Source organism: Aythya fuligula, chromosome Z, assembly GCF_009819795.1.
Source record: "Aythya fuligula isolate bAytFul2 chromosome Z, bAytFul2.pri, whole genome shotgun sequence".
Classification (NCBI taxonomy): domain Eukaryota; kingdom Metazoa; phylum Chordata; class Aves; order Anseriformes; family Anatidae; genus Aythya; species Aythya fuligula.
In genome coordinates this window covers 76,593,977-76,613,603 of record NC_045593.1, presented here as the reverse complement: position 1 = coordinate 76,613,603, position 19,627 = coordinate 76,593,977, and the positions used below count along the sequence as shown (strand labels likewise).

At 44.3% G+C, this 19,627-nt stretch overlaps 1 protein-coding gene across 1 annotated transcript; it reads right to left on the bottom strand.

Annotated features, from left to right (window-relative positions):
* Positions 1–15,300: 15,300 nt before the first annotated feature.
* Positions 15,301–16,911, bottom strand: LOC116500979 (endogenous retrovirus group K member 7 Gag polyprotein-like). Its single transcript, XM_032206340.1, has one exon. It carries the CDS (start codon positions 16,909–16,911, stop codon positions 15,301–15,303), a length of 1,611 nt encoding a protein of 536 aa, XP_032062231.1.
* Between the last annotated feature and the right edge of the window lie 2,716 nt (positions 16,912–19,627).

The window sequence follows — 19,627 nt, the reverse complement described above, 5'->3', positions numbered from 1 at the left end:
ACGTATTTGATTGTATTGTTATTGCTGGTATTGTTAGTGAATTGTTAAGTTGTTCTTCCCCTGTCAATACTCAACAGACTCTTCATACTCAAAGGAGATTTTAAAGGATATACCTGGAAATTAAAGTATCATTATTTTTTTTCTATAACCAGATCTGCTCATGTTATTGCTTACCGTTTTTTTTTTTTTTTTTTTTTTTTTTTTTTTTTTTTTTTTTTTTTGTAAACATTATGTTTTAGAACACTAGTAATTCCTCTCCAAGCAACACTACAGAAATTTTCAATGATGAATTTACTAGCTCATGGTTATATGATCTGAAGAGAAACCAGAGTATGTATACATATACTTATTTGCATACTACTTGGAATATGGATAACAATATTCATCTGGATCCATTTAGATACTGATTTATCTAATATTAAGATAGAACTTTAATACTGGACTATTTTAGGAAAGAGTTATTTTGTAACTGCATTTCAATGGGAGATGTTTAGTGCTTAAACAAACAAACAAACAAAAAACTATGCTTTTCATGTCATATAAAAGAGGTGTGTATCAGGCACATTTTATATCTGCCATTACATTTCTTGATTATGAAAAACCCAAGAAACAAATAAAACTGCTACAAATCAATGTAAATGCTCAGCCTTGAATCTGTTGTTTGTAGGACATTAAGCTACACTGAACATTAAATGTGCTTATTGTGCTGTTACCTGATATGGCTTTAAACTAACCTGTCATTGTCTGAATTGCTAGATTTATACCAACAGCAGCCTATGTTATTTAGTCAAGTGTCTTCATGTAACCATTCAGTAGTATTTGCTTTATATTAATCTGTGATTTACAGGTCTGATTGAAATACACATATATGTTAATATGACATGGCCAAAATTCCACTGAACAAAATTACTAGCCAGGATAGCTACTCACCAATACCGAATAAAGCAGACTGTATCCCTTCAGGCATGGGTTACTGCAACCACTGGCCTTTATTACCAGGTAGAAATAGATGTTTCACCTCTCACTATCCAATGCAAATATCAATGCATGAAGCTGTGTGGAATAATCTAAGAAAAACAGAAGATTTTTATTTCAAGTTTTAATATTCTTTTTCTTCTTCTTCTACATTTTAACCAATTATTGTTTAGAATGAGTAACCTTTTTGAATATACAAGAATTAACAAAAACTGGAGCTAGATTCTAGAAATAAGAAATCATTGATCCTTACTAGTTAATGCATATATGGAGAGAATTGTTATGGTTAGACATTGTTGTGTTTATATTGTGGTAAGACATCTATAATAGTCTGTAAAATTCACAAATACTTCATTTTTCTCACGGGTTAGTGAATATAGTATCTTTTCTTTATATGAAGCCCAGCATTTGACATATTCATATATTTCTTTATAATAGCTATGAAAAATAAGATGGAGTGGGAGTAGTAGGAATTATTGAGGAGATGGTAAAGGAGGTGGCTGAAGATTTTTCAAGTATTTATTAATAGGCTCTTTTGTGGTATCCATTACCATAGTAACAGAGTATCTCATGTAACTATACCCTCATTCATCACTTTTCAGAAGGTAAACAGATGAGAACTGAACAGCACAGATGAAAAGACTAAACATTCAGGGTCAGAATTCTCTTTCTGTACCAGCTGTAATACAGTACTAGATGTAGAATCTCAATATCTGTAGTCCTAGACAATTCTTTAACCAAAACCCATCTATCTTTTTACTGTAAGATGAAGTGATTAATTAATTATTCATCAAACATATTAATTACAATGGTTTGCATTCTTTAATGTCTTTCAAATTATCCTGACTTGAGTGATTTACCTAAATGAGGTAAAATGAAGAGACGATTTTTGTTATTTGAGATATTTTGAAGGAACTTTTTAAGAAAGTTTTCTCAGAGGTCCAAATGAGAAACTCTGCTTTGACGTGAGGACACAAACTAGGAATTGGATAGATGTGGAAGAAAAGAGTCACAAGAAGTTCTATCTGTGGGTAATGTGAAGTGCCCTTATTTAAATACAGATGGTTCGATTCAGATGAATATCTGTATACTATGATTAAAAATGAGCAAAACCACAGATTTTGTGGCTTTGTGGTTCAAAAACATCAATAAGCTCACAAACAAAGTATCTTTTCTTAAGATATCATCCACCCAATCCCTGCTGGAAAAACTCAACATCATATGAAGTTAATAAATAATGCAGGTTTCAGAAGCTGCTACCTTCATTTTCACTAATTTCCATCCAGGCCAGAGGATGACTTTCCCCATATGTGTGGACAGAGTGGAACTAAGTGTGGGACAAATAAACTTCATGTGCTAACTTTCCAACACTGACTGGATAAACTGAAAATCACAGTACTGAAATACTTACCTTTGAGCTGATATGAGTGACTGCATCTGTCAGACCCATCTCAAGAACTTGTAGAAGTGCTAGTTTTCCCTCATGCATGTCATTACCATCTCACACTTCATATCACTACAGGAGCTCTGGAAGTGCTGGAGTAAGTTGTTTTTTATTTTATTTTATTTTATTTTATTTTATTTTATTTTATTTTATTTTATTTTATTTTATTTTATTTTATTTTATTTGTGTGTGTGTGTGCACGTGTATGGGAGGATTGTGGTTTTTTTTGTTTGTTTGTTTTGTTGTGTTTTTTGTTTGTTTGTTTGTTTGTTTTATTTTTTCTTCACACAAAATGAAACTTTATTTATTTATTTTTCTCCAGCTAAACTGTATTTTCTATCACAAAGAATGCTGTTGAAACTTACTTGGTCTGTTCAAGCATTATTTTGAGCTGCTGAAGTACAGTATTGCTACTAGAGATAGGGCTAAGCAAAAGACTCTTTGCTCTCCAGCTTATTGTTTTTTATGAGTGAAAACAGATAGAACAGGGAAACTCAATATCAATAAAGAGCTAGACTTTAAAGCGTGTTCCTCTTTCACTTATTTTCCTACAAATGGATGTCCTTACTTTCATCTGGCAGGGTACTTCCCTTGTTTCCTTTCTGCATCTTGGGCATGTGAGGCTGGTCTCTAGCTGAGCTTTCCCTGTACCCTCCCAGAAGCACTTTCTTACCATCCAGTCTCTTGCAGTATACATTTAATGTGTACTATCTGCTGTACTATCTCACAGTGGCCCTTAATTACACCAACAGAGGATCAACTGTCAGGGCACACAGCATACTAATGACTACTTCTTCAGTTACTCTTCTTTGTCCTTGCTACAAACAGGATTGAAAACTACAAATTTCCCTGTGTACTAGTTTTCTCTAACATCACAGTACCTAGAAAGAAAGAAGTATGTTCTCAAATTTCCCCTGTTTAGAAAAAAAAACTATATATATAGATCACTCTCTGTTACAAATAAATGTTGTTAGGAATTTTAGAGAAACTTTTGGCTGCTTCTAGTAACTTCTTTCTGCTCTCCAACAAAAGGATCATCCAAAATACCAACTGAAATAGTTTCCAAAGATTTAAAGAATCTTAACACCCTCTATTTTTCCTTGTTGTTGTTGTTGCTGTTTTCATTTTTCCTTCACTTTTTTTTAACGTCTGTGAGTTCCATGGGTATTATTACTGTTCATATTTACAGTTTCAGGTATTACCCCACCTTCCCATCCCTAAATTGCAACTTTTCATTTCTTCCTATGCTCCTTTCATCACAGAACCTCAGAATGGTTTTCCAGTCCACTGGAAGGGACCTCTGGGGGTTATCTGGTCCAATCCCCCAAATCAAGCAGGCCCACTCAGAGCAGGAAGCTCAGGACTGTGTTCAAGCAACTTTTTAAGATCTGCAAGGGGGAAGACTTCAAAACCTTTCTGTGTCCTGGCCTCCTTGCTGCACTGGCACATAAAGTTTTCAGTGTGCATTGCCACATCTTCCTGCAGGCCAGGCTCCAGCTGCTAGAACAAGGCCTCCTTTTCTAACTTTTCCAACTTTTCCAGTGCAGGACAGGGTTTGCAGTCCTCTGCTGGCACAACCAGGGCAGAAGAGTCAAAGATCTCCCAGTGTTACAGGAAAAGTGTTGCCCAGTCCTCAGACAGAAGACTGCCCACCTGTGGCCTTCGTCTTCTACCCCAAAGACCCCTGCTCAGCTAGCAAGGGAAACTAGTATGGAGGGCTTGCAGAGGGACCATATGGACTGTGAGCAGCAAGGTGGTAATGTGTGCATTACCTGGCAGCTCTTAGGTGAGGACTCTGAAGGAAGTGTGATAACACATGCCAGAGTTGTCATTTCCCTGCCTGGGGACTTCATGTTCATAATAAGCCTCCTGAAGAGTGGACTGTTGAGTTTTCTCCTGGTCCACCAGAGGATGCGGCCAATCCAGAACTTGTGGTTACATGGAATCATATAGGTGATATCATTTCACACATCATGGCAGATGGCATATGACAACATTTCCTCCATGGCTATGGACTTTATGCTGACATGAGCTGGGGAGAGCTGAGGATGAACTGTTCCCCCTTACCAGCACTGCAATTTGTAAAGTCACTTGCCAGTATTTTGAAATGGCTGCATTTTTATCTATCTATCTATCTATCTATCTATCTATCTATCTATCTATCTATTACAAATGAAAAGTATGTTGAATCCTAACAAGTAGTATTTGGTATCTATTAATTGATTGATTTATTGGGAAATCCAACATGGTTCTACATAGCTGTTAAGAGAAGGTCTTATTCCATTAACTGAATAAATGGAATATAGAGAAGATTCGGTCCTTATATTTTGCATGGATCTTGGTATTTTTCCTTCAGAGAAACACATAACAAAATTGGAACTCTTAATTTTAATAAATGAGGATGCAACTATACAGCTCATTAAAAAAGGGTGCTGAAGTTGTCACTGTTTAGTCATATGCAAGTAGCATATAAAATTCATTTTTCAGTTAACATTGTCACCTTCAGAAAAATTTTCTCTTAGTTAGAAAAACTGGTCATAGGTTTCATAATGATGTTTTAATAATCGCCCTTCACCTGACACAGCTCTCCTAGGCACTACAAACACCACTGTGTTTCTTTAAAGGGTAGAGGCAAAACTGTTTGAAATTCTCATATTTTGACATTCCTTTTTGTATATGAATCATAGAATGTTTTCAGTTGGAAGGGTGCTTAAGGATCATCTGATCCCAATCCCCCATCCACTGGCAAAGACACCTCACACTAGATCAGATTGCCCAAAGCCTCATCCAGCCTATCCTTGAAGACTTCCAGGGATGGGGCAGCCACAACTTCTCTGGGCAACCTCCTCCAGTGCCTCACCACCCTCAAGATAAAGAATTTCTCCCTTATATCTAACATATATCTACCGTCTTTTAGTTTAAAGCCACTATACTTGTCATTTCACTACACTCACTGACAAAGAGTCCCTCCACAGCTTTCCTGTATACCCCCTTTAGGCACTGGAAGGCCACTGTAAGGTCTCCCCACAGCCTTCCCTTCTCCAGGCTGGACACTCCCAACTCCTTCAGCCTGGCTTCACAGGAGAGGTGCTCTAGCCATTTGATCATCTTTATGTCTGTTCTCTGGACTCATTCTAATAGGTCCCTGTCCTTCTTGTGCTGGGGGCCCCAGAGCAGAATGTATCACTCCAGGTGAGGACTCATGAGAGCAGAGAGGGAAAGCCTTCTCCCTCGTTTATGATGCTTTTCACAGAATCACAGAATTTCTAGGTTGGAAGAGACCAGCCTCTGACCTAACACAAACAGTCCCCACTAAACCATATCCCTAAGCTCTACATCTAAACGTCTTTTGAAGACTTCCAGGGATGGTGACTCCACCACTTCCCTGGGCAGCCCATTCCAATGCCTCACAACCCTTTCAGTAAAGAAGTTCTTCCTAACATCTAACCTAAAACTCCCCTGGTGCAACTTAAGCCCATTCCCCCTCATCCTGTCACCAGGCACGTGGGAGAACAGACCAACCCCCACCTCGCTACAGCCTCCCTTGAGGTACCTATAGAGAGGGATAAGGTCGCCCCTGAGCCTCCTTTTCTCCAGGCTGAACAAGCCCAGCTCCCTCAGCCGCTCCTCGTAGGACTTGTTCTCCAGGCCCCTCACCAGCTTCGTCGCCCTTCTCTGCACCTGCTCAAGCACCTCCATGTCCTTCTTGTAGCGAGGGGCCCAAAACTGAACACAGTACTCGAGGTGCGGCCTCACCAGAGCTGAGTACAGGGGGACGATCACCCCCCTAGCCCTGCTGGTCACACTGTTTCTGATACAAGCCAGGATGCCGTTGGCCTTCTTGGCCACCTGAGCACACTGCTGGCTCATATTCAGCTGACTATCCACCATCACTCCCAGGTCCTTCTCTGCCTGGCAGCTCTCCAACCATTCCTCTCCCAGCCTGTAGCTCTGCTTGGGGTTGTTGTGCCCCAGGTGCAGGACCCGGCACTTGGCCTTGTTGAACTTCATGCAGTTGACCTCAGCCCATCGGTGCAGCCTATCCAGATCCTCCTGCAGAGCTTTCCTACCCTCAAGCAGATCGACACACGCACCTAACTTGGTGTCATCTGCAAACTTACTGAGGGTGCACTCAATGCCCTTGTCCAGATCATCAATGAAGATATTAAAGAGGACCGGCCCCAGCACCGAGCCCTGGGGGATGCCACTAGTGACTGGCCTCCAACTGGACTTGGCTCCATTTACCACGACTCTTTGGGTCCGGCTATCCAGCCAGTTTCTACCCCAACGAAGCGTGCGCCAGTCCAAGCCAAGAGCAGCCAGTTTCATGAGGAGAATGCTGTGGTAGACCGTGTCAAAAGCCTTGCTGAAGTCAAGGTAGACCACATCCACAGCCTTTCCCTCGTCCACCCAGCGCGTCACTTTGTCATAGAAGGAGATCAGGTTCGTCAAGCAGGATCTGCCTTTCATAAACCCATGCTGACTAGGCCTGATCACCTGCTTGCCCTGCAAGTGCTGCGTGATGACTCTTAGGAGGATCTGCTCCATGAGCTTCCCTGGCACTGAGGTCAAACTGACAGGCCTCTAGTTTCCCGGGTCTGCCCTCCGGCCCTTCTTGTAGATGGGCATCACATTTGCTAGCCGCCAGTCAACTGGGACCTCCCCCGATCGCCAGGACTGCTGATAAATGATGGACAGTGGCTTGGCCAGCTCCTCTGCCAGTTCTCTCAGTACCCTTGGGTGGATCCCATCCGGCCCCATCGGCTTGTGCACATCCAAGTGTCGTAGCAGGTCACCAACCAGTTCTTCATGGATAGTGAGGGCCACATCCTGCTCCCCATCCCCTTCCACCAGCTCAGGGTACTGAGTATCCAGAGAACAACCGGTATTGCCGCTAAAGACTGAGGCAAAGAAGGCATTGAGCACCTCTGCCTTTTCCTCATCTCTTGTAACTAAGTTTCCCCCCGCATCCAGTAAAGGATGGAGATTCTCCTTAGTCCTCCTTTTTGTGTTGATGTATTTATAGAAACGTTTTTTGTTATCTTGAACGGCAGCAGCCAGATTGAGCTCCAGATGAGCTTTGGCCTTCCTAATTTTGTCCCTGCACAGCCTCACTACATCCTTATAGTCCTCCCTAGTGGTCTGCCCACTTTTCCAAAGATTATAAACCCTCTTTTTTCTCCTAAGATCAAGCCACAATTCTCTGTTGAGCCAGGCTGGTCTTCTTCCCCGCCAGCTCGTCTTTGGGCACGTGGGGACAGACCGTTCCTGCGCCATTAAGATTTCGCTCTTGAAGAGCGCCCAGCCTTCCTGGACCCCTCTGCCCTTCAGAACTGCCTCCCAAGGGACTCCACCAACTAGTGTCCTGAGCAGCTCAAAGTCAGCCCTCCGAAAGTCCAATACAGCGGTTTTACTGGTTCCCTTCCTGGCCTCGCCAAGAATAGTGAACTCCACCATTTCGTGGTCACTCTGCCCAAGACAGCTGCCGACAATCACATCCTCCACCAGTCCTTCTCTGTTTGTGAAGAGAAGGTCTAGCGGGGCACCACCCCTGGTAGGTTCACTAAACAGCTGCGTCAGGAAGCTATCTTCCACGCTCTCCAGAAACCTCCTAGACTGCTTTCTCAGGGCTGTGTTGTGTTTCCAGGATATGTCAGGGAAGTTGAAGTCCCCCACGAGTACAAGAGCTGACGATTTCACAACTTCTGTCAGCTGCCTGTAGAACTCCTCATCCGTCTCCTCATCCTGGTTCGGCAGTCTATAGCAGACCCCGACCAGGACACTAGCCTTGTTGTCCCTGCCGATCCTAACCCAAAGGGACTCGACCTTGTCATTCCCAGCCTCGAGTTCTACAACCTCGAAAGACTCTCTAATATAGAGAGCCACACCACCACCCCTTCTGTGCTGCCTGTCCCTTCTAAAGAGCTTATAGCCAGGCATTGCAGTACTCCAGTCATGAGACTCGTCCCACCACGTCTCCGTGATGGCAACCAAGTCGTAGCCTGCCTGCTGCACGATGGCTTCCAGCTCCTCCTGTTTGTTACCCATGCTGCGTGCATTGGTGTAGATGCACTTCAGCTGGGCCATTGCCTTATCCTCCAGCCTTGCCATTGTTCCCCCCTGCACAGCCCCAACAATCCTAGCTTCAGACCCATCCCTCTTCCTACCTAGTTTAAAGCCCTCTCAATGAGCCCTGCCAGTTCCTGGCCCAGGATCCTTTTTCCCCTAAAAGATAGGGACCCGTCTGTGGCCATCAGGCCAGGTGCTGAGTAAAGTGCCCCATGATCAAAAAACCCAAGATTTCTGCGTTGGCACCAGCCCCGGAGCCACGTGTTTAACAGGTGGGCTTTCCGTGTCCTCTTTGTTCCCCTCCCTGCCACCGTAGGGATGGACAAAAACACCACCTGCACTCCCGCTCCATCCACTAACCGACCCAGCCCCCTAAAGTCTCTTTTGATAGCCTTCAGGCTTCTCTCTTCAATGTTGTCACTGCCTGCCTGGACTATCAAAAGAGGGTAATAGTCAGAGGGGCGTACCAGGTTGGGAAGCTTCCTGGCAACGTCCCTGACCCTGGCCCCAGGGTGGCAGCAGACTTCCCTACGGGTAGGGTCAGGCCGACAAATAGGGCCCTCTGTTCCCCTAAGAATAGAGTCTCCAACAACAATAACCCTCCTGTCTTTCTTGATGGAGGCAGTCCTGAGGCATGGAGTCGACCTCCTCGCCCTAGGCATCCTCCTGGGAACACCTGCTACCTCTTCCTCAGCTACTGGTCTGTCGAGCTCCAGAGCCTCAAACCTGTTGTGTAAGGGCACCTGGGAATGCGGGGCTGGAAGGGGAGGGCGTCGCCTGCGATGTCAAGCAGGGACCTGTTTCCATTCCTCCTCAGCTCCCAGATCCCCTCCCTCTGCCCATCGGCTACAGGGCAGGGGGTCCACCCCCATTTGAGGAGTCTCACCTCGGTACCTCCCCTTGAGGCTCTGCAGGGAGTTACTCCACAAGTCTATCTCTCGCTCACACTCCCTGATGGCCCTCAACCTCTCCACCTCCTCCTTGAGCTCCGTCACCATGCGGACCAGGTCATCCACCTGCTCGCACCTCACGCACGCAGTTTCTCTGCCTCCCACCGATGGCAGCAGCAGGCTCAGACACTCCTTGCATCCGGTGACCTGAACTGTGGCATTTTTTAACGGGTAGTCGGTCTGGGTGTGTACTGACTTCCTGGAGAGCGCACCGTGCCTGGTGGAGACCATTATCACCTAGCTAACGACTGTTGTTAAGGAGGTGTTCGTGTGGGCAGGGGGAGCGCTCTGCCCTTCCTGCGCGCCCTGTCTGCACAAACTACCGCGCTAACTGCGGCGCCACTCCCTTCTGACGCGCCGCACCCTGTTTGCCCGCCCTGTTCGCTGCGCTCCTGGTCGCTCGCGCTCCCTAGGGGCAGCTTTTGAACGGCTGGGGAGGGGGCGCTGCTGGCTCCGCCTTCGCCTCGTCAGCCTCCCTCACGAGGGCTGCCGGGTCCTGGCGGCTCCCTCAAGTAGGCTCAATGCCGGAAAAATTAGCCCTGCCTGGCCCGATCCCCCGCTCCGCTGCAGAACGCGTCTGCCCCGGAGCTGACCGCCTCAGCAAATGGCCTCTACTTTCATTTCTAAGAGGTTTCTAGTAGAGGTCATTTTGATGACCTCTACTGTAATTTCTAAGTTTAGATTCCTCTGAACATAGCAGACATTTTTCTATAAATTGTCTTACACTTTGCATTTTCTGTTCACTTGGTCTTCAAAGGCACACAGTTCTTCCAGTACATTGATCCCAAACTATCTTTGAGAATGGCTCTGACTTTGTGTCAATCAATTTTCATAGCATCATTCCTATATCTGGTAGGAACTTGGATCTAAATAATCACAATGTGCTGTTCAGTAAAGGGCATAGCATTTATTTATTTATTTTTTTTAAAATATCTCTTAATTAGTTACTATATACTGAATGCAAATGAAACTTTATTTAATTCACAGGATAGAGCACTTCACTTTTCTCTCCTTTTTCATCTGTTTTTTCTCTGTTCCTCAAATCACACAAGGGGTTTGCTCTTGCTAACATAAATGTTTAAGCCCACTTTGGTAGGTATCAATAATTATGATACTGTAACTAAAGCAAAGGTACTATTATTTTTTGTTTGTTTGTTTGTTCTTCCACATTTTTTCATTCTGGATACATTCACTCAAAGTTCTTCATACAGAAACCATGTCATTGGAAAAGATGGGACTAACAAGTTCCCTCAGTTGATCAAAGTATACTTAAATGCTATTTGAATGCTAATTAAAGAGGTACATCTACCCATTCAATCTAAGAGCACATGAATTTTATTATTATTATTATCTCTTCTACAGCATCCTGCAAATTTATAAAATGTAATCCTGCAACAGGAGTACCCTTGTCATGTTATTTCCTACTTAACAGAGGGTTATGTTAGCTATCATGTTTTGGAAGAAATTTGCCCCATTATTACCTGTTCCCAGTCTGCATCTGGGAAGTTAGTATCCCATAAAGCAAGGTTCCAGGTAATATTTTTCTCCCTAATATCCTCACAAAGTTCTCTATCCTATTGGATATTCTCCAGCTCCACAAATGTATAGCTTCTTTGTGTTTTATTATTGGCCCTTCAAAAATAATTTTTTGTTGTCGACGGGAGGAAGACACAGACCCTCAATATGAGTGAACAGTGAACTTCAACTTTAATGGATAGCTCAGTCGCCTTTTATCTATTCCGAAACTCGTAAACATTCTTAAACTAAACTTAGGATTGGCTAACACTTTCCCGCGCTATGCAGTTGCTACCGTCCTGCCCCAGAGGGTCTATCCAATCGCCTAAGGGCATCGTGTTCTTGATCCTGATTGGCTCTCAGCCACCTGCGTACGTGCCCAGATCCATGTAAGCTAAGTACGGTACTTTATTAGCTTATTGCCTGCCAATTGCCCCACATTCACATGTCCCACCTCACTTAACCATTCCTCAACAATTCCCCCGTTTTTATTTTGCTCAACAAATACCTGCATGAAGTTTAACTGCATGAAGTTTAACAAGGCCAAGTGCCGGGTCCTGCACCTGGGGCGCAATAACCCCAAGCAGAGCTACAGGCTGGGAGAGGAATGGTTGGAAAGCTGCCAGGCAGAGAAGGACCTGGGAGTGATGGTGGACAGTCGGCTGAATATGAGCCAGCAGTGTGCTCAGGTGGCCAAGAAGGCCAACGGCATCCTGGCTTGTATTAGGAACAGCGTGACCAGCAGGGCTAGGGAGGTGATCGTCCCCCTGTACTCAGCTCTGGTGAGGCCGCACCTCGAGTACTGTGTTCAGTTTTGGGCCCCTCGCTACAAGAAGGACATGGAGGTGCTTGAGCGGGTGCAGAGAAGGGCGACGAAGCTGGTGAGGGGCCTGGAGAACAAGTCCTACGAGGAGCGGCTGAGGGAGCTGGGCTTGTTCAGCCTGGAGAAGAGGAGGCTCAGGGGCGACCTTATCGCTCTCTATAGGTACCTCAAGAGAGGCTGTAGCGAGGTGGGGGTTGATCTGTTCTCCCACGTGCCTGGTGACAGGACGAGGGGGAATGGGTTTAAGTTGAGCCAGGGGAGTTTTAGGCTAGATGTTAGGAAGAACTTCTTCACTGAAAGGGTTGTGAGGCATTGGAACAGGCTGCCCAGGGAAGTGGTGGAGTCACCATCCTTGGAAGTCTTCAAAAGACGTTTAGATGTAGAGCTTAGGGATATGGTTTAGTGGAGGGCTGTTAGCGTTAGGTTGGAGGTTGGACTCGATGACCTTGAGGTCTCTTCCAACCTAGAAAATTCTGTGATTCTGTGATTCTGTGATTCTGTACCTTCTGTGTGAGTTGCTCTAGTTTTTTAGTTAGGCAGTTAAAGATTACATATGCAGCAATTATAATCAATATAACTATAAGTAGAAACCGAAGTCCCTCTTTAACTAACTGAACAGAATGAGCTCTGTCCAGACTGATTAGCCCAGGTGACCCATATATTCTGCTGAGGGTCAATTTTCCCTAAGATGGCATTACCATGTCCAGCCATTATTATAACTGATAACATGACCAAAGTCCCTTGCTTCGTTAATTCAGCCATGGTCGCTGTTATCCTTTCTTGGTGACTTTTCTTCAAGGGCTGGTTTTACATCAGATGTCAAATACATAACACAACTATACAACTTAACCCTAATAACACTACAATTACTGTAAGCACTCAATGGCAACACAATTAATAGTAAGCAACAACTCAATAGCAACACACCCAAACCCAATCACTTGATGGTGATTAAAGGCTGCTCTTGATAGTCGTCGAGGTGCCACAGCCCACGTCACCGTCAGAATAACTATCAGGAACCTCTTCCTGGTCGTCCTCGGCGCGTGCAGACTCCAAAGCTGCTTCAGTCCGCTTTTGCAGTGATCCACCGGGCACCCACTTCCGGCACCTCTTCAAAATCTCTATAACATTTTATAACATTTTTGCAAGTAACCCTACAACCACATTTATCACAATACTACATGCAATGATGATTGACACCACAGCGAACAAAATCCTCAATCCCTCCTTGATCAATCCCAGTAAGCATCTATGCACTGTTTCAAACAAACCAGTGAACCATTGATGGAAAGGATTGATACCATATTGACTCTTTCTCATGTGCTCTTTCAAGAAAGTAATAGATTTGTGCATTGACTCAGTACGATCAAAAGTTTTAAACAGTACGTTCCCTTAAGTTTCTCCAAGTGGCTACTTCACACAATGACTAATTTCCTATGATTTCAGCCTGTACTATGGCAATAAATGCGCTCTCACTAACACAGTACACAGCACACTTGCACACTCAGATCACACTTGTACACCCAGAGCACACTTGCACACCCAGAGGCCTCTGGCACATCTCACTCTCAATCATACCACAACCTCAATCATACCACAAGAATATAATTTAGAATGATAAGCAAACAAACAAGTATTGCCTCTCATTGTGTTCCTTGTGAAGTGACTTGCAACACTTTGTTTTAAAACCTTACCCTTACATAAATACTTTCAACACAAAACACCTGGACATTTAAGAATAACACATCTTGAATTGTTCTTCGGGGTTGCAATAGGGGAGCTATCCATTCCAATACCACAGTTTCCACTCCCGTCTCCCCCGTTTTTATTTTTTGCTGTGTGATAGCACCCATCAAGTATTGCGGACCACACAGAATAGTAAGATCGAGTGGTCTGTCGGGTATGCGTCGATGTGTGACACGCGTTGTAATCAATGATGCAATTTGCTGTAATATTTCTGACTGTTTTTGTGATAATGTTACCTTTGTGGCAGGGTCGGTTCCTTTTAATAATGGCCGAAGGGAATTCAACAGTTCATTTGGAATTCCAACCACTGGCCTAATCCATTGTAAATCTCCTAGCAGTTTTTGAGCATCATTGAGGGTTTTGATGTTCGATTGGATGGTAAGTTTCTGAGGCTGAATAGTGGAATCTGTAATTTTCCACCCCAAGTACTTCCAGGGGCTTGCCTCCTGAATTTTTTCTGGTGCAATTACCAGTCCCATTTGTTTAAGAGCAGCTGCCAGAGCATTTTTCTGTTGCAGGGAAAATATCTCCTTCTGGGCTAGCAAAATATCGTCCATGTAATGGTAAATTATCGTTTTGGGCCATGCGCGGCGAATTGGTTGAAGTGCCGCATCGACATAGAGCTGACATAAAGCAGGTGAATTATGCATGCCCTGAGGTAATACAGTCCACTCAAATCTCTGACATGGCCCTTCACAGTTTATGGTAGGGAGTGTAAAAGCAAACCTCTGTTTATCATTTTCATGTAATGCAATTGTAAAAAGCAGTCTTTAAGATCTACAATTAACAATTTCCACCCTTCTGGTATCATAGCAGGATTAGGTAACCCAGGTTGCAGTGCTCCCATAGCACACATTTGACTATTAACTGCTCGTAAGTCGTGTAGCAAACGGTATTTCCCTGATTTTTTGGGAATCACAAAAACCGGAGTATTCCAAGGGCTTGTTGACAGTCTCAAATGCCCTTGTTGATACTGTTCCTGTACTAATTTATGAGCATGTAAAAGACTTTCCCGTTTTAGTGGCCACTGTTCAACCCACACAGGTTCATCAGTTTTCCATTTAAGTGGGATTGGGAAAGTCCGAGCAATGGCCACACCTAAAAATTTTGATGATTTGTTGTGAGAACCGCTCCCATTTGGGCAAGGATATCTCGCCCTATTAACGCTTGTACTCCCTCAGGCAGTGATAAGATGGATACACTGCAATTTACCACCTTATCACCTATTGTCCATTGCAGCACTGGTGATCGACGAGCAAGAATCATACCTCCTACTCCTGAAACCGTGGCATTAGACTCAAATGTAGGCCAATGTGACGGCCAATCTTTTGTGCTAATTATCGATACATCAGCACCAGTATCCAACAATGCCTCAATTTGTATTTTTTCATCCTTTAAGCACACAGCGACCTTTTGTCGTGGTCTTTGACGCATACCAAGTGTCAATAGCACCACTTTTCCCATGGAGCCAAATGCTCCCTGTCCTCGATACTTTCCAGATTCTGGTGCTAACGTTTCAGCAAGATGAGGCAATGGGATTAATTGTGCTATTTTTGTGCCCCGCGGCACATGAATTGGAGGGAACATTGCAGAAACCATAACTTGTATTTCCCCAAGATAGTCCTTATCAATAAGTCCAATTAATATTTGTAATCCATTCATAGTGGCAGACGATCTCCCTATTAATAGAGCTCCCACAGGTTCATCATTAATAATAATTGGTCCAAAAACTCCTGTCCTTACCCTGGTGGGTCTCGAATCCAATAAAGTCACATCGACTACTGTTGCCCAATCCAGGCCGAGGCTCCCTCTGGTGGCTGGTCGGAGAAAGAGGGAGCCGCTGCAGATGGTGCCGGTGCTGTTGCTGCCGTTGTCGCAAAAGCCGCTTTTTGTGTCGTCGCGGGGCGGCTCTTCCCGCTGCTCCGGCCGTTTCCCGACGCACCTCGTCGGCATGCCGAAGTGCTATGAGTATTTGATTGACAGTTCTGGCACCACACTGATTCTGTTTTACACTCCCGTCTGATGTGTCCCGCAATACCACACCGAAAACAACGGCGCTGCGGTGCCGATCCTTGGCCATTAGAACGTCCTCCGGGGGTTTGCAAAGGTGCAAGGGCGGCAGGCACTTTAGACTGCTCGTTCATGTTGTCACCTAATTGTTTTACTGCTTTTACTAACATAGCCTGTGGACCTACAGGTACCTGAGACATTCTTTCCAATCCTTCCTCTATTGTCCAAGTACTCGGCAATGCAGCTAATATACTTCGAGTTGAAGGGTTACAATTTTGGAGTGCACATTGCTTTAATATAGTGCCTTTAAGATAATCGGGAACTCCCGCGGCTTGTATTGCATTTGCTACTCGATCGATAAACAAGCCGAATGGTTCCTCCCTACCCTGTTTAATTCCCATGTAGGACGGTATTCCCCCTGGTTCTCTAATTTGTTCTAATGCCCTTCTGGCTAGATTCATGGATACCTTAGCTTTGTCCGGTCCCAAGAGTGCCTGCGCCTCTGTTCTAAAATATGGTCCCATACTCATTAATTCGTCTAATGTAACACCATACAGGGGATCTCCAGGCGCTCGTATCATCGCTACTGCCTCTTGGCAAACACTGTGCCAATGTGCATTAAACAAAAGTTGTTGATGCTGTGTTAAGATTAATTTCATTGTGCTGCGAATATCTCCTGGGAGTAAAATATTTGTTCCCCATATATAGTCTAACATTTGACGAGTAGGTTCTCCTTTTAGTCCAGACTCATTTACTGTAGATCGTAATTGTGTCAATAATTTCCAATCCAAATTAGTCAACTGAGCCTGTACATTTCCCTGTGCATCTGGAGGTGAGTACACCACCGGGAAGGCTGTTGTTATCTGTGCTGCTATCTCGATATTCCCGTCCTTCATTGTCTCATGAGCTATTCTTTTCCATGTCTCCTCCCTATCCTGTAAATTGGATTTAAATGGATTTGTCGAAAATGAATTTGTTCCCGATTCCCCACCCACCCTTTCTCCATTCTCTAATTGTGCGGGTGGGGCTGTCGGTGGCTGTGAAGGTTCTTCTTCCCCTGATACGGGTACAGACGTTTCCCAGCCACCCGAGGTCCCCTGTGGAATTATAACTGTTCTATATGATGGTGGAGAGGGGTAAGACTGTTCCTCAGCTCTTTGTTGAGTAGAGGAAGCAGCAGAAGTCCCCCCATTCTGACTGGATGATCCTAATTGCTCTGTTATGGCAGCAGCTATTTTTTGTTCAGCTTGGTGTGTTGCTAATGCATTAGTTACCGCCCTCCATGGCTTCATTAATTTTCTCGCCACCTTGTTATCACTAATCACCTCATCAAATAGTTTGTCCCCGAACTTCCTCCACTCTGCTTGTTCAAACACCATATCAGGATTTAAAAAACAACCCTTAGCTACCCCATAAGCTAATAACTCTGGCAATTCCTTTTTACAATATATACACTGTGTGCTCCGCTTTTCTAAAAAGCATTTGAGCAAATCATACGCCGCTTGCCTCTCCATACCTTTATATGCGTCGGTACCGTTGCAGCCTTTGCAAGACCTCGGCGGCGCTTTCCGGCGGGACCCTCTATGGGCTCGTCCCGGGTGCGAGGACTCCCTTTCCGAGCTGCGGGTGCGGGGATTCGAAGTTTTCGTCCCTTTCGCCTTTCAGGCCTCGGGTGCGGGGATTCGACAATTTTTAATCCTTTTCACCTCCTGAGCTGCGTTGCAGGACCGGTCCCCGTATCCCGTCCAACCGTGGCTCGCAGGTTCAACTCCAGCCGAGTCCCTGTTCCCGTTCAGATCGGTCCCTGTTCGGGCGCCATTTGTTGTCGACGGGAGGAAGACACAGACGCTCAATATGAGTGAACAGTGAACTTCAACTTTAATGGATAGCTCAGTCGCCTTTTATCTATTCCGAAACTCGTAAACATTCTTAAACTAAACTTAGGATTGGCTAACACTTTCCCGCGCTATGCAGTTGCTACCGTCCTGCCCCAGAGGGTCTATCCAATCGCCTAAGGGCATCGTGTTCTTGATCCTGATTGGCTCTCAGCCACCTGCGTACGTGCCCAGATCCATGTAAGCTAAGTACGGTACTTTATTAGCTTATTGCCTGCCAATTGCCCCACATTCACATGTCCCACCTCACTTAACCATTCCTCAACAATTTTTACTTAAAGTATGTGAAGGCAAAAGTAAAGGTACAGTATCCTGGGCCAATAATGGACTTACCAAAGCAAATAAAGGCCTCTAAATGCATTTACTCACAGGATCACAAAGTATTTCATTTGCTGATAATATGGTAAGATTAATGAGGGAACATTTCAAACAAACAAACAAACAAACAAACAAAAACAGAAACAAAAAACAAAACAAAACAAAACAAAACAAAATCAGCTTCACTTTGTCAATGTTAAGATGTTGATTTCTCAAATGGACTAAAGAAGTTTTATGAATGCGTGGTAGTTTTACCCTGCTGAGCAGCTGAGCTCCACCACAACTCTCTCGCTCCCCCTCCTTGAAGGAAAAGGGGGAGAAAATACAATAGAAAGGGCTCAAGAGTTGAGATAATGACAGGGAGATCACTCAACAATTATCATCACAAGCAAAACAGAGTCAGCATAGGGAGATTAGAGAAATTTATTACCTATTACTAAAGAGTTAGAGAAGTGAAAAACAAAGAAAACAAATTAAAAAACCTTCCCCCAACCACCCTCTCCCACCTCTTTCCCCCAAGCGGCACAGGGGAATGGGGCTGCAGTCAGTCCCTGACGCTTCATCTTTTCTGCTCCTTCACAGTCACTCTCTGCCCCTGCTCCACATGGGGTCCCTCCCATGGGATGCTGTCCTTCCCAAACTGAGCCTGCAGGGCATGCCTAAAGGCAGCAACTCTTCAGGAACTGCTCCCATATGGCTCTGTACCACGGGGTCCATCCATCCCCCAGGAGCAAACTGCTCCAGCACGGGTCCCCCACGGGTGGGCGGCAGCTCCCCCCAGACCCCTGCTCCTGCGTGGGCTCCTCTCCACGGGCTACAGCTCCGGCCCGGGGCCTGCTCCAGCGGGGGCTCTCCATGGGCTGCAGCCTCCTCCAGGCCACATCCACCTGCTCCACTGTGAGCTCCACATTGTGCAGCAGTTCTTTCCTTTAAATGTGCTTTCACACAGGTGCCAACAATGTTGCTCACTGGCCTTGCTCTGGCCAGCAGCAGTTACCTTTTGGAGCCCCTGGAGTTGGCTTCTTTCTGACATGGAGCTCAGCTCTGCTCCAGAAGCCACCCCTGCAGCCCGTTGCTACTAAACACTTGCCACATAATCTCAGTACAAAATGACATCCTGCAAAATCCAGAGTTCAGAGCCAAAGTTAAACAGCTCTAATGTTGTCCAACTGAGAGGGTACTGGGTTTACTTAACAGCTTAATGAGAAACAAACCAGAGACAAAGATTGCCTCTTTCCAATTACAGTATGAAACCAAAGTAGCCTTACTTCTGCCTTCTTGTTTATAGATTTGGTAGTGCTCTCTATGTGCTCAAGTCCATGTGAGTGATTTTTTGAGGTATTTTGTTATTCCTAATTATACCTATAGTGTCATTCTTTTAGGACTAGTACAGTTTTCTTTGTCTTGGTGTCTTTGTTTTTCACTTGACTTTTTTTTTTTTTTTTTTTCTTTTCTTTCTTCAGTGAAGAAAACTGCTTCTTTAATTCTTTTTGTGTACTAGTTTTTTTACTTTGCTTATTGACAGTGCATCCTTCAGTTTCTCCTGTGGGTTACCAGGTTAGCAAATAGCGAGCTGTATGTGCCTTATCCTTTCTACTCCTTTCCATAATTTCATCCGTAATTTTCTACTCCTTTCCATAATTTTCCATAATTGCTACCTGAGCACCATATTTTATTTTGTTTTATTTATTTTATTTTATTTTATTTTATTTTATTTTATTTTATTTTATTTTATTTTATTTTATTTTATTTTATTTTATTTTATTTTATATTTTATTTTATTTTTTATTTTTTATTTTTCCCAACTGCATCTCTTTTTCCTTATTTTCTCTATTTCCTTATTTTTGTAGGAAACGACTGACCGAACCTTCAGAACCAGCTG

Coding starts and splice junctions, on each gene's coding strand:
- LOC116500979 (XM_032206340.1), bottom strand. CDS start 16,911: ATGGTGTTTGAACAAGCAGAGTGGAGGAAGTTCGGGGACAAACTATTT.